Source organism: Dunckerocampus dactyliophorus, chromosome 15, assembly GCF_027744805.1.
Source record: "Dunckerocampus dactyliophorus isolate RoL2022-P2 chromosome 15, RoL_Ddac_1.1, whole genome shotgun sequence".
Taxonomy (NCBI): Eukaryota; Metazoa; Chordata; class Actinopteri; order Syngnathiformes; family Syngnathidae; genus Dunckerocampus; species Dunckerocampus dactyliophorus.
The window spans coordinates 19457029-19483823 of record NC_072833.1 but is presented as its reverse complement, the minus strand read 5'-3'; the positions used below and the strand labels follow the sequence as shown (position 1 = coordinate 19483823).

General features: G+C 46.2%; 4 protein-coding genes across 6 annotated transcripts; 3 read left to right on the top strand and 1 right to left on the bottom strand.

Annotated features, from left to right (window-relative positions):
- The first annotated feature begins 1817 nt into the window (after nt 1-1817).
- On the top strand, nt 1818-12899 carry lratb.1 (lecithin retinol acyltransferase b, tandem duplicate 1). 3 transcript variants are annotated; one of them, XM_054753368.1, is made up of 20 exons: nt 1821-2348; nt 2473-2573; nt 2641-2710; nt 2774-2904; nt 2972-3066; nt 3128-3227; nt 6797-6840; nt 6901-6978; nt 7043-7239; nt 7301-7365; nt 7430-7536; nt 7600-7702; nt 7768-7867; nt 9133-9172; nt 9257-9308; nt 9362-9470; nt 9542-9625; nt 9692-9809; nt 10099-10189; nt 10294-10761. In XM_054753368.1, exons 1-20 carry the CDS (start codon nt 2180-2182, stop codon nt 10366-10368), a joined length of 1929 nt encoding a protein of 642 aa, XP_054609343.1. In that variant the 5' UTR covers nt 1821-2179; the 3' UTR covers nt 10369-10761. The 3 variants fall into 3 exon arrangements, 2 of the variants coding, with proteins under 2 accessions (XP_054609344.1, XP_054609343.1); XM_054753369.1 differs by lacking the exons at nt 10099-10189; nt 10294-10761 and adding an exon at nt 12626-12899 and having other exon boundaries at nt 1818-2348; XR_008566237.1 differs by lacking the exons at nt 9257-9308; nt 10294-10761 and having other exon boundaries at nt 1820-2348.
- On the top strand, nt 12851-15847 carry fga (fibrinogen alpha chain). Its single transcript, XM_054753370.1, has 8 exons — nt 12851-13008; nt 13070-13174; nt 13247-13430; nt 13515-13660; nt 13733-13831; nt 13909-14061; nt 14423-14981; nt 15169-15847. The coding sequence occupies exons 1-8, from the start codon at nt 12952-12954 to the stop codon at nt 15783-15785; spliced, it is 1920 nt and encodes a 639-aa protein (XP_054609345.1). The 5' UTR covers nt 12851-12951; the 3' UTR covers nt 15786-15847.
- A 1544-nt stretch (nt 15848-17391) lies between these two features.
- ttc29 (tetratricopeptide repeat domain 29) lies at nt 17392-26166 on the top strand. Its single transcript, XM_054753528.1, has 11 exons — nt 17392-22683; nt 22742-22801; nt 22918-22977; nt 24101-24264; nt 24339-24515; nt 24576-24788; nt 24854-24939; nt 25013-25104; nt 25176-25299; nt 25381-25470; nt 25533-26166. Exons 1-11 carry the CDS (start codon nt 22622-22624, stop codon nt 25686-25688), a joined length of 1284 nt encoding a protein of 427 aa, XP_054609503.1. The 5' UTR covers nt 17392-22621; the 3' UTR covers nt 25689-26166.
- Nucleotides 19067-21619, bottom strand: fgb (fibrinogen beta chain). The gene is made up of 13 exons (XM_054753527.1): nt 21492-21619; nt 21388-21426; nt 21212-21315; nt 21048-21150; nt 20902-20970; nt 20707-20821; nt 20530-20636; nt 20323-20437; nt 20101-20220; nt 19901-20023; nt 19727-19821; nt 19473-19663; nt 19067-19390 (listed from the first exon to the last, which is right to left on the bottom strand). The coding sequence occupies exons 1-13, from the start codon at nt 21582-21584 to the stop codon at nt 19159-19161; spliced, it is 1506 nt and encodes a 501-aa protein (XP_054609502.1). The 5' UTR covers nt 21585-21619; the 3' UTR covers nt 19067-19158.
- Nucleotides 26167-26795: the final 629 nt, after the last annotated feature.

The window sequence follows — 26795 nt, the reverse complement described above, 5'->3', positions numbered from 1 at the left end:
ATCAATATCATGGTGACTTACTCGATAGACAGTTGTCTGTCTGGTCCAGCTGGACTGGGGTGGCTCGTCCAGCTGTACTGGGGTGTCTAGTCTAGTTGATTTGGGGTAGGTGGAAAAAACTTCCTACCACTGCAGGGCTTGTTAGCGCTAACAATTCTTTGTTGTGATGCAGTCTCTTGGAGCAGTGTCCTCTTCGCCAGATACGCAAAGCCTTTCCATCGATGGTAACACTGTGTGCCACTCAGTGCAGCAGAAACACTCGATTTCTGTCCGCATGGGTTGACAAGCTCTACACTGACACCACCAAGTCATGCCGGTCCTGACGCTTTCTGCCCTCGTCTGTATAGGTTTATCAGCTTCTAAAACCTGTAGCTCATCGTCCGTATATTCAGACTGAAAAAGATAAGGTTCTGGATCCTCATTTGTCCCAAAGTACTCAATGTTGTCGACTCTCACAAAGTCTGCTATCATTAGTGATAGCAAACACAGAATGCACTCTCTATTCTGTTGTTGTTGGCTCTGTGAAATAAACGTGCCCAGGAAAGAAGTTCTGGTCATGCTTAAAATGACTAAAATTCTGTAATTACGTGTTATCATGAATGTGCCTGTTACTATATGGTTACAGCATGTATATACCCCTGTTGGAGGTTTTAGGATGTATTTAGCGGGCTTTGCTGCATTACGTGCATTGTTAGTGGAAAAACAGGCAGCATGAGGCGGGTATCTAGAACGTACAGAAAAGGGAAAAACGCTACATGTTCTTGTCTCACATAGGGATTGTGGATGGGCAAAATTCCCCCAAAAAGCGCAGTTTTCCTTTAAGTATATGTGATACATTTGCCAAGATTTTTTTGTAAAACATCATGTCATTATGGCGTGTTGTTAGTACAGTTTTGAGGAAAAAATCATGTATGTCTTGTTGGTATAAGGCTGTAACAAAATGTCTAAAAAGTGAAGCGTTGTGAATACTTTCCGGCTGTACTGTATATGTGTAAGATGGCTGTTCTTGTTCATGAATGTATTATACCGGAACCCTTTTACAACGAACTTCAATGCTGTCTTTGCCAAAATGCAATTTCCGCTCAGATGTAGTGAGAAAGTGGGAGTGTGAACCTCAAGCGGGCATCCGAGGCATTATGTTCAGAAAGCAAGTGAGGACGGATTCATGCGATGTAGTCATTGTAGGTCATCGGTATCAACAGGCAGTCTGCACCGCTAGGATGACATTGTGGGACGTTATGCGGTTTTGTCACTCGTCACATCACCCAGCACGTTAGCTGAATGTAACATAAAATGTGTAAAAGATCACCACCTGGATTTAACAAGTCAAATAGGTAAGAGCCTCCCATTGGATACTTACTGCATAAGTGATGCTGTTTCAACTGGCAACACATTATTTACCCCTAACTGATGCGGTGAGTAGTTTCTCATTTGTTAAACATTTATGTGGAAAGACACATCCTGTGGTCATGAAAAAGATGGTCTGTTTCAGAAGGGTCAAATTATGGGCATGCACCAAGCACGAGAAATGTCTAAGAAGATTGCTGAAAGTACTAAAATCAGGTTAAGAACTGTCCAATTTGGCATGCACAGAAATACATGTGACGTTGCAGAAGCTTGTGGAAACGATGCCACAGTGAATGAGTGCCGCAATCCAAGCGGAAGGCGGACCAAGTCCAACAAATATTAGCGCGACCTCTCTTTTCGTCACGTGACCAAAGACGGGCTCAGAGGCAAACCGCTGTCGTCACATGACCTTCTGCTACACTCCTTCTCTTTGCAGGAAAAGTGATAATAAACGGAATGGTAACATGCCATGACAGTGTCAAAAACTGAAGTTCATAAAAAGTCTACTAAAAGAAAGAATGGACATGAGACATACTGCACTTCAAGGATAACAAGAGAAGTTCATGAAGAAGAGCGTAGATGATTACGTCATCATCAAAAAAGGACCTTGGCGTGGAATCACGTTTGAAGAAATGAATAATAACAAATATATACATCATAACAAAATAAGGAAAAAACTACTAATGATGAATTAAGAATGGGCAACAGGAGTAAAACTTTGAACAAGACATACCGGAAGTGTTTCCTATCGGACTCTTTAGACACGGACCAAACCGAGGCCAACTAGTAAACAATTCTTTGCAGGAAGTCAAAAAGAACATCCACGTCTATTATGTTCGCGTGCCTTTTGTATAGAAGACATGCGCTCCGGTACTTCACGTGGTCACGTTTCTGCTCGAGCTTGTCTGCGAACACCAAGCATGTCACGCACGGACGTGACGGGACAAGGACGGTTAGAATCGGCTGCGCCTCCGGGTTTTGGGGAGACACGGCCACCTCAGGTACATCCCGCCCCCCACGCTAATGCTAATATAGCAGCTATTGCTTGTTTTTTTAATATATTTATATACAGTACATGTGTGCGCGTTTGAGTTTGTGCATTTGTATGTGCGCCCATGCGTGCAGTGCCTCAGCTCATCCATGGCGGTAGACTGGACTTCCTGGTGTTTGATTACCTGAGTGAGATCACCATGTCGCTGCTCACGGCTGCCAAGGCCAAGATGCCGGTAAGTGCGTAAGTGTGTGCGTGTGCGCGCGTCCGCGTTCATCAGCGTTGCCTTATTTCTCTCGCAGAATCTAGGTTACGCTCCAGACTTCGTCCAGGCGGCTCTGAAACCGTTTATCCACGACATCCATAGGAAAGGTGAGTGTGTTGTTTCTCTGGCGACGGGAAGCTGTTTCCATAGCAACACTCTGGTCCTTCTAGGAGTTCGAGTGGTCAGCAACGCTGGTGGAGTCAACCCTCTCGCTTGCGCAGCGGCCATACAGGACGTCATCAAGAAGGCCGGCCTGGACCTCAAGGTTGCCGTGGTGACGGGCGATGACCTCATGCCCCATGTGAGGACCCTCCTGACAACCCTTTGTCGCCTCATCTCTTGTTGACTTCTCGTCGTCTCTCCTGCAGAGAAGCAGTCTCACAGAGGTCAAAATGGCCACCGACGGCAGCAGCAGTCGCTGTGCGTTACCTCAATCACTGCACAGTATGAACGCCTACCTCGGGTACGTGTACGCTCACCAACTTACCTTGGCCACGTGCATGTTAATAGATGTGTGTGTGCAGGGCGCTGCCTATTCGCCGCTGTCTGGACCTGGGCGCCGACGTGGTGGTGACAGGACGCTGCGTGGACAGCGCGCTCGCTCTAGGCCCACTCATGCACACTGTAGGTCCTTCCTTTCCTATATATCTATTAGGTGTGTCTTTAGATTCAAATGTGAGATTAAAACATGACGAGATTTTTTGTTTGGAGAAAAGCTGTATTGCGAGAACACGCCAACCAGAAGCCAATCAGACTGTAAACTATGGCATGGCTACTATGAATGATAATACAGTGCACGAGGCATTATTGGAAGCGCACATTAAGTGCTTTACGTACACTTCAAACCCTACAATCTAACCTACCTTGGTGTGCCCAGCGTCAGCGAGTGACTTGACTGTTTTTTCCATCGACGTTAAACAGCTGCTTGCTACTTGTTGATGTCCAAAGCAGAAGCTGTAGTAATTCTACATCTGATCAACCCACGTAGACGTTCGGACTTGTCTGCACTCTTAATCACCGAGTGGTTCTATTGACGCTCATTGCATTCAGCTGAGTGCCAACTTTCAAGCATCCGTGATCACCGGTTCCGTTTCATAACACACCTCATACATAGCAGGTCGATATAGTATTTAGCAAGTAAGGGTGCGCATTTAAGTGTTTCTTGCGTCATGCATTTATTCGGTAATTTAGTACAAGCCATCAACAAAGGTGAAGTATCTTCGGGCAGGCGCACGGGAGTGAGCTCCACCTTTAGACCGCCGTGCAATGCACGTCTGAAAGCGGTAAAAATTCCTCCACAATGCAACCCAGCCCTTGACAAACAGACATGAAGGCAGAGTTTGGACACACTTCTCCGTCGTCTGGCAGCACCTCACCTTTCTTTTGAAACGCGCATGGATGTCCGAAGTGTGGTGCCAGAGCCAACTGTGGAACGTGGCTCATTGCAGAAATAGAATAAACGGAAACCCGGCAAAAGTGGAAAAACAGAGCAAAAAGGCATATTTTAAGTACAAATGGTAGAAGGTTGACATTAATACCTAGGGGTGTAACGGATCATTGATACATCGATTTATAGTCCTGTGATCCAAGTACATCAATCTGTGTCCAGCAAAGTTTCCATTCAGGACGAGATATCTTGATCGAACATCGTTTAAAAAGTAATCAATCCATTGAATCGATACTAGGAAATAAAGCATTGGATTTAAGCACAGCAGGCTTTATATGGATGTGTGTTTTTTTCACACTTTTAATGATAAAGATGTTAAACTTGTGTAGCAATTTGATTTGGAGTAAGTTGATTATTCATGCCTGTAGAGTGGGGCGCACGGATGACTTCATGTAAAGGCGATTGTTGTGGTTAGCGTGGTTGACACATTGAATAAATGAAGCCGACACGTCCTCTCCAAAGAGGTCAAGTTTGTGAGTTTTTGTCCTGTAAAGAGTGACTCTGGACGCCCTACACCTTGGATGCTACGCTCGATTCAGTCTGCCTGTAATGTCATCGCCACACTTTATACAGGATTTATACATATATACTTAATATTTATATAGTGTTGGACCACATTGAGTCACATTGAAAGTTAAGTCCAACTTTAAGCCTTTCAAACTCATGGACAGGAGCTTCAGGACAAGATAAGAGATACTGTATGTATGATATGAATTCACTTTAATATCTCTCTGCAGATGAAATTTTGTTAAAGTCTGATATAATAATTTTGCCCCGGAATTACTGTGTACATGCAATTTGTAGTGTGGCGTTTGTAGGTGTGGCCTTCATGAAATGATACTTGATTTTCTTCCCTGGACTTTTTGATGATCAAAAAAATGTAAATGTCCACTCTGTTGACTTTTTGTAGTACGGTTGTACTTGTCAAGGTCCATGGGTCGATCACAGCTTTTGCCTTGACTCAATGTTAAAGCAATGGGAACCAAAGGCACTATTTCCTGGTATGAAATTTGCTCTAACTTATTTAATACTTGGGGTACAGAAGTAAATGTGGTAACAAATTAAGGTTCAAGTCATGTTTTATCAGATAAACTTAATCACAGACTTGATTTAATTCAACTTGTAATGTTGGTTGCAATTTTTATTCAAATAAAATGTGAATGCATTTGCCATTAATTGCTGTTTTATATAAATAATTAATTTATACCTGTAGCGAATCGTTAAACCCCTATTAATAACTCATAAAAAAAAATGTGTCTTTAAATATATATAATGTTTTTTTTTAATATAATTTTTTAAAATTATAAATATCAAGGGACAGCTGGACAGCCCTGACATAAAGACAAGTAGATAAGAGAAAAACAGTGAGCTGTATTATTATTATTATTATTATTATCATACATTATCAAAACAGTGGTTTATTTGGTTTCAAAAAATGTTTGCAATAATATCTTAAATAAACATTTCAAAATGCATCTGCACTGTTTTGTGACTCAGTTAAAAAAAAAAATTGTCCTGTCATATTTTTTCATTGTAATTTTATTAAACTCGTTCTTGTGGGCCCAATCTCATACATCACCTTGTCTCGTGAGTTGGGTGTGTCGTGACACCCGTAATATCTATTATTTATCTATTTGTATCTATATAGTGTATCTATATATTTATACAGTACAGCCTCACTTTTTGTGGCAGTTATGTTCCACGCCTAGCAGGGAATAGCGAAAATCTGCGAGTAATTGATAAGGTCATAAAAATTTAAATTTTAATACATGGCTTGGTCCTACCCCTCCAATCCCTCCTGCTAGTCTCATGTTGACATTCTCCATCAAATTCAGATCAACATTTGCAATGAAAGTGACATGTAGGAATTGTGAGATTTGATTCAGCTCCAGAACCATCTCTCCTTTTGCCATCGTTCACTAGAGACAGAAGCTAACAAGCTAAATGCTAACAAACCTGCCAACAAGTACGCATTTTCTGTACTTGGCATGCATTTTCACCTTTCAATATACTTGTACGCTTTGCTGCTCTCCAGGTACGCATTTTGTTGCATTTCGCTTGTTTCAGATTTAATTAATATTGTGTGCTAAATAAGAGATTGGCCTTTCTAATGCGGAACTGTGACTTATTAGGTTACTTAAGTTACTTTGGGTACAGTGGAACCTCAAATTTTATTATTAATCTGTTCCAAAAGGTCCATCTAAAACCAAATCATACAAAAACAAAAAAAATGTTTTCAATAGGAAGTTTGTAGGAATAGGAATGTAAATCCAATTCCAGTCGTCCCTTGAGTATTGTGGTTAATTGGTTCCAGACCCGACCGTAAATAAGTAAATAAATCGCAGGGCAGTCTGATAGACTACTTCTATCAATTATCATTCGTTAGTTTGTGAAGCCTGCGATTGGCGACCAGTCTAGGGTATACCCCGCCTCTCGCCCAAAAGTCAGCTGGGATAGGCTCCAGAGTGAGGATAAGCAGCACAGAAAATGGATGGATAGTGTCTGAGGCATATTTAGGGCTTTACACCAGGATTGTGCTTCTATGCATTTAACTTATTAGCTTCTTAATTGAAGAGTGACTGGGAAGGTTATGGAACTTAATGTAATCTAATAATTACAACACTTTTATTGCAAACATCGATCCAAAATCAGAGGACAAGGTTCCAAATAGCAGGTATCTAAAGTCGTTTGTGTTTGTGATGGCACGCATCACAATCATGCATCATGACTCACTTGTGTCTTGCAGTTTGGATGGGGGAGCGGCGACTTGGACCTGCTGGCAGCCGGCAGGTAAGGACTCATTGACTCGATGACTGGCTGACACACTGACTTGCGGCTTGTCCTATTAAGTCTGGCGGGTCACCTGATCGAGTGCGGCGCTCAGAGCACCGGCGGCATCTTCACCGACTGGCACCGCGTCCCCGACTGGTGCGAACACATAACCTCTACTGACCTTCCCTGATCTTCACTGACCTTCACTGACCTCTGACAGGGACAACATAGGCTTCCCGGTGGTGGAATGTTCCCCTGACGGCTCCTTCCTTCTCTCGAAACCGCCAAAAACAGGCGGCCTGGTCTCCTTCGGCACGGCAGCCGAGCAGCTGGTTTACGAACTCGGCGATCCGCGGCGTTACGCGCTGCCAGACGTTGTCTGTGACTTCAGCCAAGTACACATCCAGGAAGTTTCTGGTACATGCACTAGCAGAAATAGCTAAGAATTCCCAACGGTCATGTGCATATGCATGTGTAGGTGTAGAGGGCGGCGCCGTCAGAGTCAGTGGTGCCAAAGGCTCAGCTCCATCGGGTGACTATAAGGTGAGGAACAGTTGTGGGGTTGTTGGCACTACACCAGTCCAAACCATTCCTGCTGCATGTACAGGTGTGTGCCACCTACATGGATGGCTTCCGTGCCACTGCTGTGTGCCCGATCGCTGGTCCAAGAGCATCAGAAAAAGGCCGCAGGACAGCCGAGAGCATTATCAAAAGGTGAGCGTGTATGGAAAAAAAATATGAACAAGTGATCCGGAATGTGTGTGTGTGCACATGCAGGACACGACGCATTTTTAAGCACTTGGGTCTGGATGACTTCACATCTGTCAACATCCAAGTCCTGGGAGCAGAGGACACGTACGGCGCCAACGCTTGCAACAAAGTGAGACATTGAACTTTCACCTAATGCTAACAGTGCTAATGAGGCTAACAAAGCTGACGGCGCAGGACACCAGGGAGGCGGTCTTGTGGATGGCGGTCCAGCACAAAGACAAGAAGGCGCTGGAAGTCTTCTCTCGAGAGATCGCACCTGCTGGGACCGGCATGGGTATGACAAACACACACACACATCAGTACTTCCCCTACCATCATATTACAGGGGGAAGCTTTTTCCATTCTTTTATAGCTTGAATCGAAAAGGCAGATTTAGCAAAAGCAGATTTTCTTGGTGGAAAATGACAGTCCCTCCGGATGCAGATCTTAAAGCCTTAGTTTTCCACTCAGACAAGAGCATCACATATTTTTTCATTAAAGTAGGGCAACATTGTGAATTAATTGAAGTTAGAAGATGTCGTGCGTCAGTGTATGAGCCATTTTTAAAGCTTAAATGTGAATCAAGAATGACTTTGAAATCATTTTGTTTCTTTTTTTAAAAAGTACAAAAAACCTACAGTTTTTTCTGTGTTCAATGTCAGGTGTGATTAACTGAGCCAGTCTGCTCTCCATATGTGAACAGAACAGTCATCCACATACATTAATGTGTAAGCTCATTAATGTAAGTGCAGAATAAAAGGGTTTAGAGGATTGAGCCCTGCGGGACCCCCATACTACAAATTTGAGAGAAAGATCATTTGTTTTTAATTCTGACACATTGACAGCGGTCAACCAAATAGGACTGCAGCCTTTTAAGTGTCTTAGGACAGTGACAGTGTCTTTAGAGTTTAAAATTTGTTAACTTATGGAGAAGAACACTTTTTTTGGTGATCTGTAGAAAAGAACAGCAGGTAGTTTCTGTGGAATAATTGGTTTGGAAACCAAATTGCATAGGATGTAATAGTTACCTTGATCAAAATGCTGCTACAGTTACTCTGCTACAAGTTTTTCCAGTAATTTAAAAAAATGTCAGGGAGGTTAATTGACCTGAAGTTGGTCACGTCTTGACAGTAGCCTGATTGGAAAATTGGAATCACAATGTCTGACTTTAGGACTGATGGAAACATACACTCACTGATGGACATATTAGTAATGTGTGTCAAAGGTGTTACTAGATTGTTATTGTACTTTTTAAGACAGACTGGCCATGGAGATGCAAGAATTTGAATAACTTAATATTTTTTGAGTCTCATTGTTATAATAAGCGTGTTGTCAGTGATGTTTTTTAACGTTAGCATTCCAATAGAACAATGGGGTGGTTTGCTTCCTTTTGATTGGTTTGGACCGTCAGAAACAAGCATTAGTGACACCTACAGGACCCAAACTTGGAGTTTGAGCACTTCAATCGTTAACTTTGATTTTGCTGGACCTTAAAAATAAGACATGTAAAATGGCACACGCCCAGCTTCATGTGACTCATATGCATGTCATCACTCGCAGCTCCTGGACTGTGTGGCATCGTAGGCGGGCGTCCCCGAGTGTGAGTGTGACCCGCACGCCGGTGCCTCCATCTTGTCTGTGTTGCAGCGTCACATGACCTTCTTGTCTCTTGCTTTTGGTCAAGGTCACCCGTGCTGAAGCCGCTCTTCTTCTTCCACCCCAAATGTCAAGTCAAGGTGAGACCTCTGATCTGTCTGTCAACACCATTATTTCCATATATTCCCTCCAGGTGGACATCCACGTGGACGGACAACTGGTGGAGTCCCTCTCGGAGACCGGGCCCAACACAGGCGAGCTCGAAGATCCTCTCACCTGTGCCGAGGACGATCCTGATGCAGGTTTGTCTGCAGTGTTACCTTTTTGCCTGCAGGGGGCGACATGCTAACACCTTGAAGCTTGTGCTCTACAGAGCTGCCTGCTGGCCCTCACTGCTACAGACTGGAAGAATTGGCCTATGCCAGGAGCGGAGACAAAGGAGACTCAGCCAACATTGGTGAGCAACTGGACGCTCGCTAATTAGACTGGCATCAAACATCCCATGCTAACTGTTCCTGTGCAGGAGTCATCGCTCGCAATGCCCTCCTCTTCCCCTACCTGAAGAAACACTTGACTTCTTCCGTGGTGGAGGACTACCTGGCCCACGTCTTCCCGCCGGGCCTCAGCGGCGCCGTCACACGGTGAGCATGCTTGCACAGCACAACATGGCGGGTGATCAAGCCATGCTCCCGGTCATTAGGGACAGCAAACGAACGTCATGACAGACAGAGAGCAGCTTTCTGTCAGCCTAATTAGACCAATGTGTGTTTATCCGCTGCACGCAACCTCTGGCCGCCACCAAAGTTCTGTGTGCTAGTTAGCGGGGTACTAGCCACAAGTTAGCGTTTAACTAACGTAGTATGACATGGAATGATAATGCCAGCTTGTTGCCATGGTGACACGTGTGCGTACGTGTGTGTGTGTGTACAGATACACTCTACCAGGCATCAACGGTCTCAATTTTGTCCTGAAGAATTCTCTTGGGGGGGGTGGGGTGGCATCACTGCGCAGTGACCCCCAGGTAAAGTGTGCACACACACACACACACACACACACAGACACAGAAACATGTGGTGAGTGTCAGGCAAAGTCTGATGTGTTTGTGTGCGTGTGGACCTCTTGCAGGGAAAAGCCTTCGCTCAGATGTTGCTGGACTTGAAACTCAGAGGACTTCCTGACCTCAAATCCCTGCTCTGTTGACCACGCGCACACACACACACACACACACACACACACACACAGGTTTCATGGGCTTGTTTGTAAAAAGAGGTTGAGGAGCCCACAAGGGATCCCCACAATGTGACCTAATTGAAAGCAGCGTGTTGCCACGGCAACCGCTGCCATGTTGGCCTCCAGTGTATGGAAAAGCATACTAACTTGCTGGGATGAAGTAGAAAGATGCCGTTTTATGACCTTTAGCCTCTCTGATGTTCGTGTGTCAGCTTCATATGAAGTCACTTCATTGTGAAAGGACACGGCTGCTAGCGTAGCATGTTAGCATCCGCACACCTGGCCAACATGAGTGCCTTTGTGAGCTGCATGTGTGTGTAGATTCTGTTTGAATCATACAGAAATAAACAAAGTGCTCTTTAATTAGGTGTGTCATATGTGTGTTGTCACATGTACGGGTGCTAACTAGCTTGTTAGCTAACGACAAGCTGCAATGAGGACCAGCATGTTATAAAAAATATATATATATATATATACTGTTAAAAAAAATTAGAGGAACACTTCAAAAACACATCAGATCTAAACTGGGGGAAAAATGATCTTGAATATCTTTCCTGATAATAAGTGGGTGATGTATTAGTAAGAAAATGATGCCACATAATTTGATAGAAATGAAAATGATCACCCTATAGAGGGGGGAAATCAAAGACACCCCAAAAATGAAAGTGAAAAAATGATGCAGCACACTGGTCCATTTTGCTAAAATGTCATTGTAGCAACTCAAAATGATTCTCAGTAGTTTGTGTGGCCCCCACGTGCTTGTACGCATGCCTGACAACGTCGGGGCATGCTGCTAATGAGACTACGGATGGTGTCCTGGGGGATCTCCTCCCAGATCCCAGATATAACATTTTGCACTGTTGGACCTTAAGGAGGTTTTAAGTGGAGCTTCAAAATACAAAAAGAAGAAATGTGAGACAAAAAGAAAATTTGAGTAAGCAATTTATTGCGAACAACCATTAAACTGAAATAGGCTGTTAAGCAGCTGATCAGATGTTTAAGAGCATAGTTAATTAAAAAAAAAAAACACCCCTTAAATAGAAATTAACTTTCAAAAAAAGGACTCAGTAATGAGTCGCTGTGCCATTCTTGTTAATCACCTCAAAAATTGGTTTGGGCATGCTTGATGCCAGTGTTTCCAGGAGGCTAGTGGGAATGTTGCTCCAGGTGGTGAAGATGGCTTCATGGAGGACATCCATCCAGAGGGCATCTGGAACTGATATTCATTTTTGTAAACGTCCCTTGCTGTCTATCCCCAAATGTTCTCAGTTGGATTTAGACAGGGGAACACGCACGGCGGTCCAAAAGAGTGAGGTTATTCCTGTGGGAGAAGTCCTTTGTCGAGCGGCCATTGTGAACTGCAGCGTTGTGCTGTTAAAAAAACCCAGTCATTACCACACAGACGAGGACCTTCAGTCATGAGGGATGAGGATTTTTATTTAGACTTTTACTGAAAAGCACAAAAAGACACCTTTCCACCAAAAATCCAGGAAGTTTTCCACAGGGAGCATCATGCCAAAAAACTGATAATTGCGTAGGCATAGGGTCAAACACCAAGGCAAAGGCTTTACAATTAATGAAATATGAGCCGGTTCTTACTGGATCTCAGGGTAAGCAGTGACATCTGCATTCGCCAATGTGTGGTATCATAGACTGACTATTAGTACAGAATGGATGGAATCCTCCCCATTTACATACTGTGCGATTGGTTTGGCCTTCTCATAACTAAACAAGGATGACAGGAAAAAACTGTTTACATGTGTTGGCTCTTGCTCCATTCATGTTGAAATGGTGGAGGATCTGTGGACGTAAGCAAACGCGCTTTGTTTTGTTGACCCCACTTTCTGTCGCCACCACTGAAATGGACTACATGCTGCAGCGCAAGGAAGCTAGCCAGCGCCCACTGTTTCCTGCTTCTAGTGTCTCAGGCCGACTTGTCGCTACAGGTGTATCGTTCACCCCCCTGGATACGAGGATGTGTTCTTCGGCGTCATCACACTCACATGGCTGCTTAGTGCCAGGCAGAAAGTGGCAGCTGACATGTGACTGAGAACACATGGGGCACGTCAGGTGTTCTCTAGCCAGTGTGTGGCCAGAGACTGGGATCCTGTCAATGCTTTGATGACAAGGCAACAATATGCCTCATTTTTAAATAACAAACTTCTAAAATGTTGTCTATTGCATGAACTGGTTCAGTTGTTTTGTGGATGTGTTTTCTTTTTTATAGTTACTAAATGAAATGACAGAACTCGATTGTCGTTTACGTGATGCCGTGGTTGCCTCAAGAAGCGCACTGATGCCAATGTTTTCCAAACTGGAACAACGTGTTTGTGTAAGTAAGATGAACTGGATTTAAGTGGGAGTGTGTCCTGGTGGTGGTTTCGCAATGATGAAAGGGTCACAAATTTACGTCACATTTATCGGCAGTGTCCACGGGCCAGCATGAGTCGATGTTTGCGTTCAAAGTGCAGGTCAGCGCCCCACCGGCCAGATTGCTGAACTCCGCAGAGGCTTGAAGAGCAGCGAGCTCCTCCTCCAACTGAACATTCACCAATGATCCAGATGGAACGAGCAAGCTTGCTGGCCTTCGTGTGCACTGCCGCCTCGTTGGTGAGTATGAGTCCTGCTTTGTGTATGTCTCTTGTTCCCATTGACAAAAAAAACCCCTCAGGCTAGTGCGCTGGACCCCAGAGGACCGCGGCCCGTGGAGCCAGCCACCCGCTCCGAAAAATGCGGCCCCCAGAGGGAGTGGCCGTTCTGCACTGACGACGACTGGGTAAGCTTTGCTCACATGCTAGTTAGCATAGCGCCAGGCTCTTGAACTAAACTAACCTGTGTCTTCCGCCAGGGTCCCAAGTGCCCATCGGGTTGCAGAATACAAGGTCTGATGGACTACCGGGACCACAGCCTGCTGAAGAAGATCGAGAAGATCACCAGCCTGCTGGAGAGCAACAAGCTCAGGCACAGGTCAGCCGATGAAGTGACCAAGCAGACGTATGAATACCTGAAGGACAAACTCACCCTTGACACCGGTTGGTCCCGGCCCACCTTCCTTTTTCCCAGACCTCGAGCGCTTGGCAGCGTGACTCATCACCCGACACATCTTCTTTCCACAGGTCACGACGACCGCTACTACAACTTGGCACAGAACCTTCGTCAGCGGATCAGCGAAATGAAGGTGAAGATTGACAGACAGCTTAGGGTCCTGGGAGCTCTTAGGGATCGGGTTGCTGACCAGGCGGCCGCCATGCAGAAGTTAGAGGTAAGCATGATTGTGCACTGCCACAATTGAAAACAAGAAGCAGGTTTGATGGTCCTGGCCTCCTTCTTCCAGGTGGACATCGACATCAAGCTGCGATCATGCAAAGGTTCCTGCAAGACCTACTCCGTGTATCAGGTGGACCGTGACAGCTATGTGACGCTGGACAAACAGGTCAGCCAGCTTCTGACAAACCGACACGCCACCAACAATGCATTCCTCTTTGCCAATGTTCCCTTACTTTTTCCCAGGTCAGTCACCTCCAGTCGCAGGGGGTTCAGCGCATTGACTCCGTGAAAACACTGGAAGTGATGAAGAGCACGGTGCTGCAGGGTGTGATTTTGGACAATGTGTACAAGTCCGTGGACCAGAGGCCGCAGGACAAACAAGACATCTTCAACGAGGTCAGGATGTGGCTGACACACAGCTGATTCGAATCTGTAGCTAACATGTACAATTCAAATCACATTGACATGTAGCATTCAAGTCACTAGCATGTGTCTAACATGTGGCATTCAAAGCACTAACATATAACATTAAGGTTGTTGGCATGTGGCTAACATGTAGGATTCAAAGCCCTAACATGTAGCATTCATATCGCTAGCATGTAGCTAACATGTAGCATTCAGGGCGCTAACTCGGAGCATCCAGGCCATTAACATGTGGTTAGCATGTACAATTCAGGTCACCAACACATAGCTTTCATGTAGTTGTCAGATGTATTTGCTTATTGTCACGGACGCCATCTCGGTCTCCACTGATCAGGTGAAAACGCTCCAGTTGACCCTCGAGCAAGAAGGTTCCAGCTCCTACCCGGCAACCATTTCCAAAGTTCCACATACTTCCAGTGCTTCATCCCCACCCCCTGGCTCCTCCACGCCATCAAAGTCCATCACTGAGCTCACAGGAAGCAACGGTGGTGACTTGTTTGCCGGCGGTGGCTTGGATAAGGTCGACCTTCCGACTTTTGACACGAGCAGCTGCGTGAAGACGATCAAGAGGACCATGGTGATGACAAAGGGTGGACCGGTCGAAAAGATAGAGGAGACGTCAGAGGACAATCCTGCCTGTCAGGGGGGGTCCGACACCAAGGGAGGCTTGAACTCCTTCGGACATGCCTCCTCCACCATCAAGATCGTTAACACGGGCGGGGTTAAAGGAAGCCACTTGGACACCAAAACGGGCTTCACAGATCTGTTCCCTGAGGTGGGCTTTGACCTGGGGAAGTTTTTTAGTGGCCACACAGACGACGACGTTCCTGACGTGCACGCTCGCGGCGTGAAGACCACACATGTTGAGCGGCAAAGTGATTACACGGGAAAAGGTACCACAACCTCTGACCTGGAATAACGGCACCTGTCTGTGCCTGTGCTAGCATTAGCATTAGCATTAGCATTATCCAGCTAGCTAGCCCTCATAGCAAAAATTGGAAGTGATCATGTTTAGCTTTGTTAGCTTCGCCTTGAACTTACTGGAAAAAGAGGGAATGTGAAACAACTGATGTGTTGCAGATTGTATCGACATCTTCCACAAGCACACCGAGGGGGAGACCAGTGGCATGTTTAAAATCAAACCCGCTCCTGCAGCTGCCACTGTGGCAGTCTACTGCCAGCAGGAGGGGTTGATGGGTGGCTGGTTGTTAGTCCAGCAGCGAGAGAACGGTGTGCTCGACTTCAACCGAACTTGGGAGGAGTACCGCCGTGGATTTGGTGGTGTGGACGCACAGGGGAGGGGGGAGGTGTGGCTCGGCAACCAGAACCTCCACTTGTTGACCAGTCAGGGCGAGAGCCTGCTGAAGGTGGAGCTGCAGGATGGGGACGGGGGAGTTGCCAGTGCAGAATACGTCATGAGCGTGGGTCTCGAAGAGGACGGCTACCCCCTACGCCTTTCTGGCTACAGTGGTGATGCCGGTGACGCCATGACAGCGACTCATCATGGGATGAAGTTCAGCACATGGGACAGAGACAACGACGGCGCGGCGGGAAACTGTGCGGCAACACGTGGCGGCGGTTGGTGGTACAACCAGTGCCAGTCAGCCAACCTCAATGGGATTTACCACGGTGGGGTCGTTTGGTCCAATCGCAGCCTGAAGCGAGCACGCATGTTTGTGCGACCTGCTACCTTTTGACATCCTCATCTTTTGTTTCCACAAGTTTCTGCACTGAAGTCAATAAAGTCATGTTCACCTCAGCTGCACCGTATGAGTGTATGTGTGTGTTCAAAGAGGTCAAGGGTTGAGAAACGCGAGTGCTTTGCAGGCACAAAAACAAACAAACATGGTGTCCTTGTCCTCGCTAATCGCATGCTCACTCTGGCTGTGTCCAATGTAAAGGGATAGTTTGGATTTTTTACATGAAGTCAGCAGTGCACTATGTCAACAGTGACTGTTGAAACGTAGCGCCGCGGCCATCTTGTTTATGTGTGTTCCATGCGAGCATCTTCATCATATACACACAAATAGAGAGAGGTGACAGTGCGCAGGGACACGGCGATTTGTGAGGTCTGATTTTTTTTGCGGAGGCATTTGTATGATGCAAATGTATTACTCTTTTCATTTGGAATACAAGTTTAAATAATAGTCACTGCATTTTCATTCACGTCTAAAATGTAGCCATTAGCTAAGCCTGTTATAAATGATTGTACTTTACAATGTACTTGTAAATATGAAGTAGAATACAGTAGATCAGTTGTAAGGCAGATTATCCTCCCTATTCCTGATTCTTTGCAATTAATACAGCAATGAAAATCACAACAGCAGTAGTTTCAGCACAATATGTATTCATTTACATCGAGGGAAAGGCTTCTTGAGACGTCATCTGTACTTCTGTGAAGAATGTGTCGGACGTTTCGCTCCTCATCCGAAGAGCTTCGTCAGCAAACTAATAAGTGCTGGTAGCCTAGGCCTTAAATACAGTAAGAGTGGGCGGAATTGGTGTGCCAACACCCTCCTCCTATTGGTTCCTTACACTAAGACTGGGCGGAGTAGTGGTCTAATTCTCTCCTGCCATTAGCACCTCCGATCAAAGGGAAGTGTAGCTCCCTGAGTTGGGTATGAACGACTCTGATACTGGCTCGTTAGCATGTATTGTTCTGGCTCGGCCCTGGCTCCACCTCATTTGCATGACTAAGAGCTGTGGGTTTTGGTCTCAGTAACCTGCTGAACACAGGGTCCAAATTAAACCTCAAACCACCATTCCGATTCAATGATGGGTTCTGTTGTTTGACAAAAATAGCTTCCTTTACTCCTCTTCAAACCATCTGTTTTCTTTGGCCAAAATCTTTACCTCGCTGTCCTCAAAAGAGTGATTGGTTGCTTTAAGGTGTAGATGTACTGCTGATTGAGGACCACTCGAATTGTCCCTGCGATGTTGATAAAGCTTTTTTTGGAGCATTTGCTTAGTTTCCCCAATGTAGTGCTTTTTGCATTCCTCATCTTTACAGTGTAAAGGTTTAATTTGGACCCAGTGTGTCTTGCAAATGAGGTGGAGCCAGGGCCGAGCCAGAACAATAGATGCTAACGAGCCAGTATCAGAGTCGTTCATACCCAACTACAGGGAGCTACACTTCCCTTTGATCGGAGGTGCTAATGGCAGAAGAGAACTAGACCACTACTCCGCCCAGGCTTAGTGTAAGGAACCAATAGGAGGAGGGTGTTGGCACACCAATTCCGCCCACTCTTACTGTATTTAAGGCCTAGGCTACCAGCACTTATTAGTTCGCTGACAAAGCTCTTCGGATGAGGAGCGAAACGTCCAACACCTTCTTCACAGAAGTACAGATGACGTCTCAAGAAGCCTTTCCCTCGATGGACAACTCCTGTATGACTGAGAGCCTACACAGACGTATTCATTTACATGTTAACCACTAAAAACATTATTTTTATTTGCCAAATTATCATCTGAACTTGGACATACTCTATTTTGTTGTCTGTGCTTGTGAGCCCATGCATTTCCTCCAAGACTGCTCTAAAGATAGAAGCAAGAGAAATGTAACACAACATCACGTTAACACAAGTGTTCATGAAAATTAACTTTAAAAAAATTGAGTCAATTTCCCAATAATACATGTACGTGACGTACACAAAAACAAATAATGGCTTCATCTTGTTCCATTTATGTACATAATCTGAAGTGTTATGTATTTACATACTGTAATCATAGGCTGGACGGAAGCGTGCAAAGAATCTTGGGATATGATGGGCCAGGAATGGTCATCTGAATGCAGACTTCCATTCAGTGGAGGAGGACACATTTGTCGGCCGCATTTGGAGCAGCCTTCGTGGACTTTGTAATTTGGACAACCTTGTGCGGTGCGATGACACAGCACAGCATGTGTCCAAAATGGCTGATGGCAAGCCCATGAGCCTTGAGCATGATAATGTCGTGTGAGACCCCAGCCGGCGCTGTGCTCCACTGACAACTTTGTAAGAAACAGGAAGTGTGTCCTCCGTGCATTGCCGTTAAAAGCGGTGTTGTCTTCCATGGCAGGAAGTGTCCGTCCGTCTGCCACCTGCAGGCTCTCATCTGGCAGGCGGACGCAGACACCCTCAAATTGTTGTATGCCATCTGTCCAACAGCCGAGGTGTTTGAGGCTATTGCAGAAGAGTGCATGGTAAAGGCCACGGGTGTCTACTACAACAGCTGGAGGGTCTTGGTCTGCCAACACGGCAATGGTCAACAGCCTCTGGCTGTGTGGAGTCGTAGAAAGATGCCTATTCGTCGACACTTCACCCCCTCTGCCTGAGCTGAAGTTGGTGAAAGACATTGTCGAAGCTAAGTGGCCGTGTTCGGTGGCAGCTGGAAGATCTACGGTGTGCCGAGGTGAGGGTTCTCCAGGGTTGTAACAGCCAGCTCTGCCTCTCGATTACATCACTATGGTGGTCACCTGCTAGGTGGACGTGGATGTGAAGGTAGCGCCTCTAGGGTGGCCCTGTCGTTCACCTGGACAAGCTTGACAGCCAAAGATGGGAGAAGGCACCACCCCTTCAAGACATCCCACAAATAAAACTGCAGCCCGTGCCGGTGGGCCCGCCCCCAGAGGGAGCTGCTGACTCATCCATCCATCCTATCCATTTTCTATGGCTCTTATCCTAATAAGGGTCGCAGGGGTATGCTGGAGCCTATCCCAATTGACTTCGGGCGAGAGGCGGGATACACCCTGGACTGGTCGCCAGCCAATCGCAGGGCACATATAGACAAACAACCAGTCACGAGCTGCTGACCCAGCTGGACAAAATAATCTCCTTGTGGAAAAGTCAGTGTGCCTCTCTCAAAGAATATTAGCCCTTCTAGAAGGTTCTGTTCATCTGTGCTGTGCCAATGCTAACGATAGCTATCTTCTTTATTGAGTTTAAACGAGCAGGTCAGCATTTGTGTGTGTGTCGTTGTTGCACAATAAAGAGGAAGTTGGTTGACAAGTCAACGTGGCTTTTATTCACATCAAATATTTTTTTCTTTTGTGTGACGCCTTCACATCTTAGTCTTTGTTGATGATGACGGCGGTCACAATGGGGCGAAGAAAGGGCGGATCTTCATGCTGATGGTTTTGAGCGAATACCAGCTGCCCTTCCAGTTCATCCAAACCACGCCGTCGTCTGTGCCGTGTTTGGACATCTGTCGAGTGTAGGCACCGCCCATGTAGTATCGGCCATTGGGATTAGCCGAATGGCAACGGTTGTACCACCAGCCGCCTCCGTCCTCTTTGGAGCACTGCTTGGAGGGGTCGCCAGGGTTCCTCGGAGCAGAGCAAAGTACGAGCGATTTGACAGGAAGTAGGAGATGTCAACTGTATGAAAATCATTTGTAGCTAAACCCACCAGTTGTCGTTGTCTCTGTCGTAGGTGCTGAACATGGCGCCGTGGTGCCTGGTCATTGTGCGGTTTTCCCCAAACAGCTCCAGAGCTCCATCCAGCAGACAGTTGCCGGCATTGCCGGAGTAAGAGTCCACCGCCAGCACGTAGTTGGACGACTCAGACTGCATGGTGAACTGGTGGTACTGGGCGTGGACCTAAACGCAACACTCGTGCTAAGCATGCCACATGCTTAAGTAGCCAAGTGTGGTCATGCTCACCTTGGCACCTGTCCAGTCCTGCATCTCGATGAGGAGCTCAGTTGGGCCCATCTTTGTCAGCTGACTGATGCGGTCGTTGCCCAGCCAAAATTCGCCTGTCACATGATCACATGACAGGAAGCGAGAATGTGTGCTGCCCTATTTCCACTAAGAAAAAAAAAAAACAAAACTCACCTGGGCTCTCACAATAACCTTTGCCCACGTTGAATGCAATGTTTCCGAAACCACGTCGATACTCGTCCCAACGTCGGCCAAAGTCAACACTGCCATCCAGTCTGTTCTGGATGAGGAGCCATCCTGAAATACAACGTTGGCATGTGTCAGTGTTCCTCATGACACCCCCTCAAAGACTTGTGCACCACACGCCCCCCCACCTCCATTCTGGGTTGTCTGGTCACAGAAGACCTTGTATGGTGGAAAGAAGGCGTCGGGTTGGATCAGGTACATCTGAGACTCTTTTCCTCCACGGCGGTAGATGTCTTCACAGTCCTTTCCTGTGTCAGAAGAAGTCATTCACACTGTGGTCGTGCGGGGGTGGGAGGTGGGGCTGTTGGGGGAGGGTTGGGAGAGCACAAGCGCCAAGTGGCTGCACTCACCTTTCACCACTGGAATGGGACAAGTGGTCTGGCACGGCTCTTTGCACTCCTCCCTCTGGGTCTGGATGGCCTTCTCCAGCTTCTGGATCTTCTGGCGTATCTTGTCCACAACACCCTGCACGCAAAATGTTTGAAGACCACAACACCACCAGCTGGTCAGATGTTTGCCCCCGCAGATCTTGTGATAATGCATGGCACCTGCCCCACCTGCAGGACTCGAATGGTGGAGGGGAAGACAGTGTCCACAGTCTCCTTGATGAAGGCATGCTGGTCCTCCACCTGCCCCGAGAACTCACTCACCACCCTCCCGTTGTCTAAGGTGACAGGAAGCAAACGTGGGAACCGCCGTAGGGCAACAAGGTCGCAATTACGCCAATGTGTCACCTGTGATGATTCGTTGGCGCGCCGCTAGTGAGGACGACATGGCAGTGGTATAGCTGAAGATGGTGTTGGACGAGTGCAACAGTTGCTCTACTTGAGGCTTCATCTGGCTGATGCTCTGTCACAAGCAGGAAGAATCTGACTGGATGAGAGGCCGCTTGGAGGCTCCACCCACTGAAAGGTTAAGTGTAGACATACCGTCATGACGCTCTTCTCCTGCTTGAGCAGCGCCATCTTCAGCTCGCAGCCATTTGGACAAAGGACGCCCTAGCAATGATTCAAGCGTCACTGGCCACCACTAAACGTCATTGTTAGCAAAAAAACCCCACAACTACAACACTTACCATTTCCTCAAAGCCGTATGAGCATCCTCCTGCTTCCGGGTGCACCTTCTTCTCTTCCACTTTGTGTCCGCTGGGAGGTGCAGTGGTGGGTCGTCCTCCGTACCTGCCCCAAAACCCTGTCACATCAGGGCTTACGTTTGTGTGTGCGTGCATGCGAGACTGACCTGCTGGCACCACCAACAGGGCGCGGAGAATAGCGGTTGGGGTTGTAGGAGTCCCGGCCTTGAGTGAGTGGACGGTGCCCCCGAGCTCCCGGGCCCGTTTGGTTCTGTGGACAGATGACAAATGCTGAGTGGACTTCTTTTTTTGTTGTTTTTTGTCACTGAGGAGATGGACGTACTGTTGTCCCTGTTGTGGTACTTGGTGAGCTCTTTGTGTCCTGTACGCAAACACAAATTGTCAGCAGCCGTCCTGAACACACTGGAAGCAGATCTTCTAACTCACCGTGTCATATTCATCATAGTCCAGGTTTCCCTGAGAGGCGGCGCCGCTCACGCATAGGAACAGCAACAGCAGCAGCGAGGTCGTCGTCTTCATGTCGGCTCTTCTCCCCAAAGATCTTGGGAAGCGCTTTTTATGCTGGCCAGCTCCGCCTCTCTCGCCTGTTGGTGGACACACAACAGGTCGACGGCCAGGTGGACAGAGACACAGCAAACAAATGACTAAACAAACTGGTGGTCCACTGTCAGGAATCGCTTGGACATTTGAGTCCAAAAGGTTGTGTGACAAACACAACAGCAGCTTTGAAAATAAATGGGTGGTTTTATTTTATTTGTGTGTCATTCAAGTGACACACAAGTGACGGACGAGCACGTAAAGCTGAGGAACATGTTTTCTATTGCAGGCCAGAGAATAGCTGACCTCGTGTACTACAGAATCCCTTGCTGGTGTTTTAGTGGCTAAATGGCGACATCTGCTGGATTTTAAAAAGAAAACCTTGCGTTTGTAATTCGGCACATAACTCAGATCCTGTTAGCATGATGTTGCTCCATAAGGAAAGTCAAGAGGCTCAAAAGTTATGTAATGCGAAGAAACATCAGAAATGTCTTCTATGTGTTCCCCTTAATCTTTAGCATTGGTAATCCGCTGGCGTTGCTATATTTTTGGGTAAAATTTGGAGTTGATTAGTTGTCAGTGTTGGAACGGGGCCGGTGATTACCATGGCGACAGTAAAACTGAAACGTGCTTGTGTTGCCATGGTGACTGACCACAACCCAGCACAGCAAAAAAGACGCTTGTGGTGATGTCACCGACGTGGGATACGTCAACCGAAGGTGAGCTCCTTCATTCAAGTATCTACACACATTTGTACCACTTCTAGCAATCTTATTGTTGTGTTATGACTATATCATTGTAAAGACCTTTAACTGTGAGTCAGAGATAGACATAGACCTCTAAGTGCTGGAATGTTGTGTGCTAAGGTGCTACTTTGTCATCCTAGCGTGCTAATATCAGCAGCTAATTGCGGCGCTGTGATTTTGAATCCCAATGAGTGTCAGCTTTGTCTTTCTGTTGTGTTTTGTGTACTTATTTGTACTACAGTGTGTGTGTGACAGTTGACAATACAGCTGACAATGGCCGCATCAGGCGCGGCTCTACCAGAAATGACTTCAGGGGTCAGCAGGGAGAGAAGCAGGTACAGTTTTGCTTTTGGTCTTCCAAACATGGTCTAACTGGACATTATGTGTGTGTAGGAAGGGTCTCCAAACCACAGACAAGTCAGCTTGGAGTCTCTCCAAAGAAGAAATTGCAAAGTGAGTTCAGAATATATTTTCATGACTCTCATCAACTTGAATTTGATTGTGAGTCACTTGTAGAACGTTTGTCACCTGTGAAGTCCATCAGTAAAGATAAAACTTCCTCCCGGTAGGTTCATCAACAGCCAGAAGCAGAACATCTGCGTGGGCGTGCTCCAACATGGCTTCCACAGGTACTTCTCCACTCAGGGCGTTCTCACACTACCCTATTGGTGCTGTGATAGATTGTTTAGGTTCGATTCACAAATTCACATACCTAGTTTTTCTTTACAAAGACAATTTTTGAAAATGAAAAACTATGTTATGTTATGCATTACCACAAAAATATAGAAGTATAATAATATATAAGCAAAAAAAACTAATAAATGCAGCACAAAAAGAACGGAAAATATTTTTTTTGCAGTGCACACATCCTTCAAATACAACCTCAACACACACTCCCACATCTGTTTGTTTGTCTGTTTGTCTGTGCAAATAAGCATCTCTGCGTACACCAACCAACATCTTGGGCTATTGTCCCCACTGACTCCACATAGAGATGCCCAAACCAAACCCAGATCTTCCAGCTCTCCTGTGTGGCCAACATGCTAACCACTTGACCACCGTGCGGCCCTGAGAATGTTTGTCTGCGATATAATTAATATAATATTCTATATTAAGAATGAAATATGTTTTATTTTTGAGCAATTACTGTTTTTACCTTGAAATTAACCTGAGGGCTGAAACCCAACGGTGAAATCACCAGTCTCACCCCACTCACTACTCGCTTTGGTCTGATCCACATCAGGTTGTGGACTGAGCTCGTCTGAGCAGCATGGGGGCATGAGTATCCTGCCTGTAGAGGGCGCCCATGCTACTGCTATTACTTCCCTGCTTTGGTGGATTATTTCCTGTTTTATTTGAGTTATTTTTGTGCAAGGTGGTCTCTGTCTTCTTGAGGAGCAACTGCATTAATGAAATGACAAGTTATTATTATACACACAAATGTGTTCGCCAGTGAGTGAGTGGGTTTGACCTTTGGATAATTTGAGTTTTTGTATTGTATTATTATTATTATTATTGTTGCGTTGCTACGTCGATCATTAGAATGGAGCTGCAATCGCAATGCAGTCATTCTGTGACACGTGCATGTGCATAGAATCACGTGGGGCGCGCTCAACACTAGCCAAACATGCTGTGCTTTAGGTGTGAAGTGGGCCCAGGCGTGGTACGACTGGCCTCGTTTGAGTATAACTTCATCATTGCTCTGGTTGACTTCTATTCAAGCTTCATGGGTGCACCTCATCCTTCTCCCAGGTCCTTCTCAGAGATCTTCCAGCTGGTGCGCTTGGATCAGGAGCGCAGGGAGGCAGCCGAGGTCAACTCGGCAGTAAGTCTTCAGACTCCCCTGGAGGAGCAACAACACAAAATGGAGAGCATCAGCCGGCACCTGAGCAGGGCCGAGCAGGCCAAGCGAGACGGTACTGACGCACAGACATGTGACTGTCAACATGTGCTGTAGTTAGTAACTGGAGCTTTATTGATGAGCCTGCAGGTCAGTGGCCTCTGGCGTACAAGCAGCGTCTGATCTTGGGTGGCTACTTCACGGATGAGGAGGACCTGTGGCTCAGTTTGCACTTCTACCTCACCTGCACGGATGCACCTGAAGAAGGCTGCTTGGGACACGCCACCGAGGCCCGAGCTTGCTTGGCTGAGCTCTACCTGCAGCAAGGTAGTGCATCTTGCACAGTCGGCACATAGCACTTCGCCAAACGCCACCTTGATGCCACAGGTCAGCTGGACAAGGCCAGGGAGCAGGCCGAGCTGTGCGTACAGCTGGCCGACGGAGGCGGCTGGTCGGACTCATCCGGTCGCTCCTTGCGGCACCGCGCCCGTGAGAGCCTGTGGTCCATCTACAGCCGCCAGGCAGACTCTTGTTTCAAGGCTGGAGATCATAACGAGGCTCTGAGGCTTCTCCACAGTGGCTACACCACAGCCACAGAGTGTAAGTACACCTCCACTGTGTGTCGTGAAAACCGGAAGCAGTAAAAGGAGTCATGTGTCTACCAGCGGAAAACAAACACATTGAAGGGGAAGCCGCCTATCAGCTTGGACTGGCCTATTACAGCTTAGGCGATCATGACACCTCTGAACAGGTGTGTATGTGCATGTGAGCGACACAAGCAAGTTGTTTTAAGATCACTTGTGTGTATTCTTGTGTGTTTGCAGTACCTCAACACCTCTATGCAGATCTGCAGCACAACACAGGACATAGACGGGCTGGGCAAGGCCTACAAGGCAATGGCCAAGCTGTGTGAAAGGTACCTCACCTTCTTTTGTCCTCTAAGGTTTGGGATCAAGATGGCATCTTTTGTCTCTGTGTTTCATTCAGCAAAGGCAACTTAAACAACACAATCCATCTTCTGGAGACATTAGTGGACATCTCCCGTAGCAACAGCCTACATCACCACTTGGTGGATGCGTGCCTTTGTCTAGGCAACGTCTACACTAATATGGTAGGACACAACATCAGCAGTTGTAAACCGCCTGTGATGTGACAGAAACAGTCAGCTGCAGTTATCTCTGCCTGCTTGCAGAGGCAGTATGACCGCGCTCGCGAGCGCTTGCTCCAAGGTTACAACGTCGCTTGCAACATCGGAGACAAGACTCTGGTGCACAAGGCCCAGGTACATGATGTCCTTCGTCCTCTCGACACACAAACGGTCACATGACATGTCTCGTCCACCAGGTGTCACTGGCCAGCGCACACACTCGCTGCATCATGAGGAAGTACAGTGCTGATGTGGAGTCAGACATGCCCCTCGCGCTGTCACGCCTGCTGGATTGGAAAGTGACGAGAGGACGTCACGACGCCACGGACGACGATGTTGTCAGTGACTATTAGACCACATTCATTGTGCACAGTTACTCACCATCAGAAAGGAATCATTTTTGCCCTTTATTAACATCTCTGACACCATAAAATAAATTTCTAAACATCTTTGTTGTTTTGTATTGCAGTTTGTAAATTTCTTTTTTCTTTTAAAAATATGTTAAGTTACACAAAACATATCTTTTACCTAACCAGCATGTTTTTCACTTTCAAAGTGTGGAAGCACTTGCTGTAAGGTCGTTAAAATCGTGCTGCTTATTTAACGGTGGCCTTTACAGCATGGCCATGAAAGATGCGATTTATGGCTCCTTTGAAGGGAGCTGGATCTTGAAGAGCTGCTCCTTTTAAAGAGACGTTAAAAGACGTTCTTTTTACAGTAGGCATCTAAAGAAATAAATTTCTTTAGATGCCTACTATGGAATCACAGGAGTGCCAAAATTAAAAGGGAATACGTGTAGAAATACAAAGAGAATTAATAATAAAAATATATACAAATGTAGTCATTTTCTTTTTCCATTTTGTCATTGTTTTTCTGTATTGTCTTTGTTTTTACAATTTGCAGTTGTTTTTCCTGAATTGTAATTGTCTTTTCCATTTGTGTTTTTTTATTTAGTAATGGCAAATGCAAAAAGCATGATTTCTGTATTGTCTTTGTTTTTTCCATTTTGGTGTCGCTTTTCCTGTTTTGTCTTTGTCTTTTCCATTTGTGTTTTTTCATTTAGTAATGGCAAATGCAAAAGCATGCAAATACAAACGAATGACCCGCCCATGACTACTCCATACGTGATTACACGATTTCTGCTTGCAGGGGCTACGTAGTTTTGGAAACTCGGGAGCCCGGAAAAAATGTCACGGACAGAAAGTAGACGCAAATACACGTTTATCAAAAGTAAACGTGGGAAATTTATATATGGTGGACGTGGACGAATTGAGAAGAGGTGTTCAAAGAGAATTATGAGCAATTGCTCGGTTGGTGGAAGATGTCATGGAATGTCTTTATAAAAAAGTCTTTAACGTCTTTAAAGGCTATATCTGCGTTGATGAATGCAGATATGGATGAAGCTGTGTGGCGCAATCTTTAAGAGGTAAATGCTTTATCTTATCTTATTTAAAATTTAA

Excerpts from the sequence above, each read along its gene's own strand:
- lratb.1 (XM_054753368.1), top strand. The coding sequence starts at position 2,180 with ATGTTCGCGTGCCTTTTGTATAGAAGACATGCGCTCCGGTACTTCACG. Across the intron at positions 2,905-2,971 it reads GCGATGACCTCATGCCCCAT|AGAAGCAGTCTCACAGAGGT; the intron begins GTGAGGACCCTC and ends TCTCTCCTGCAG. Across the intron at positions 7,868-9,132 it reads ACCTGCTGGGACCGGCATGG|CTCCTGGACTGTGTGGCATC; the intron begins GTATGACAAACA and ends CATCACTCGCAG.
- fga (XM_054753370.1), top strand. The coding sequence starts at position 12,952 with ATGATCCAGATGGAACGAGCAAGCTTGCTGGCCTTCGTGTGCACTGCC. Across the intron at positions 14,062-14,422 it reads AACAAGACATCTTCAACGAG|GTGAAAACGCTCCAGTTGAC; the intron begins GTCAGGATGTGG and ends TCCACTGATCAG. Across the intron at positions 14,982-15,168 it reads AAGTGATTACACGGGAAAAG|ATTGTATCGACATCTTCCAC; the intron begins GTACCACAACCT and ends GATGTGTTGCAG.
- fgb (XM_054753527.1), bottom strand. The coding sequence starts at position 21,584 with ATGAAGACGACGACCTCGCTGCTGCTGTTGCTGTTCCTATGCGTGAGC. Across the intron at positions 20,971-21,047 it reads CATACGGCTTTGAGGAAATG|GGCGTCCTTTGTCCAAATGG; the intron begins GTAAGTGTTGTA and ends AATCATTGCTAG. Across the intron at positions 20,221-20,322 it reads TCCCATTCCAGTGGTGAAAG|GAAAGGACTGTGAAGACATC; the intron begins GTGAGTGCAGCC and ends CTTCTGACACAG.
- ttc29 (XM_054753528.1), top strand. The coding sequence starts at position 22,622 with ATGGCCGCATCAGGCGCGGCTCTACCAGAAATGACTTCAGGGGTCAGC. Across the intron at positions 24,516-24,575 it reads TGAGCTCTACCTGCAGCAAG|GTCAGCTGGACAAGGCCAGG; the intron begins GTAGTGCATCTT and ends TTGATGCCACAG. Across the intron at positions 25,471-25,532 it reads CTCTGGTGCACAAGGCCCAG|GTGTCACTGGCCAGCGCACA; the intron begins GTACATGATGTC and ends CTCGTCCACCAG.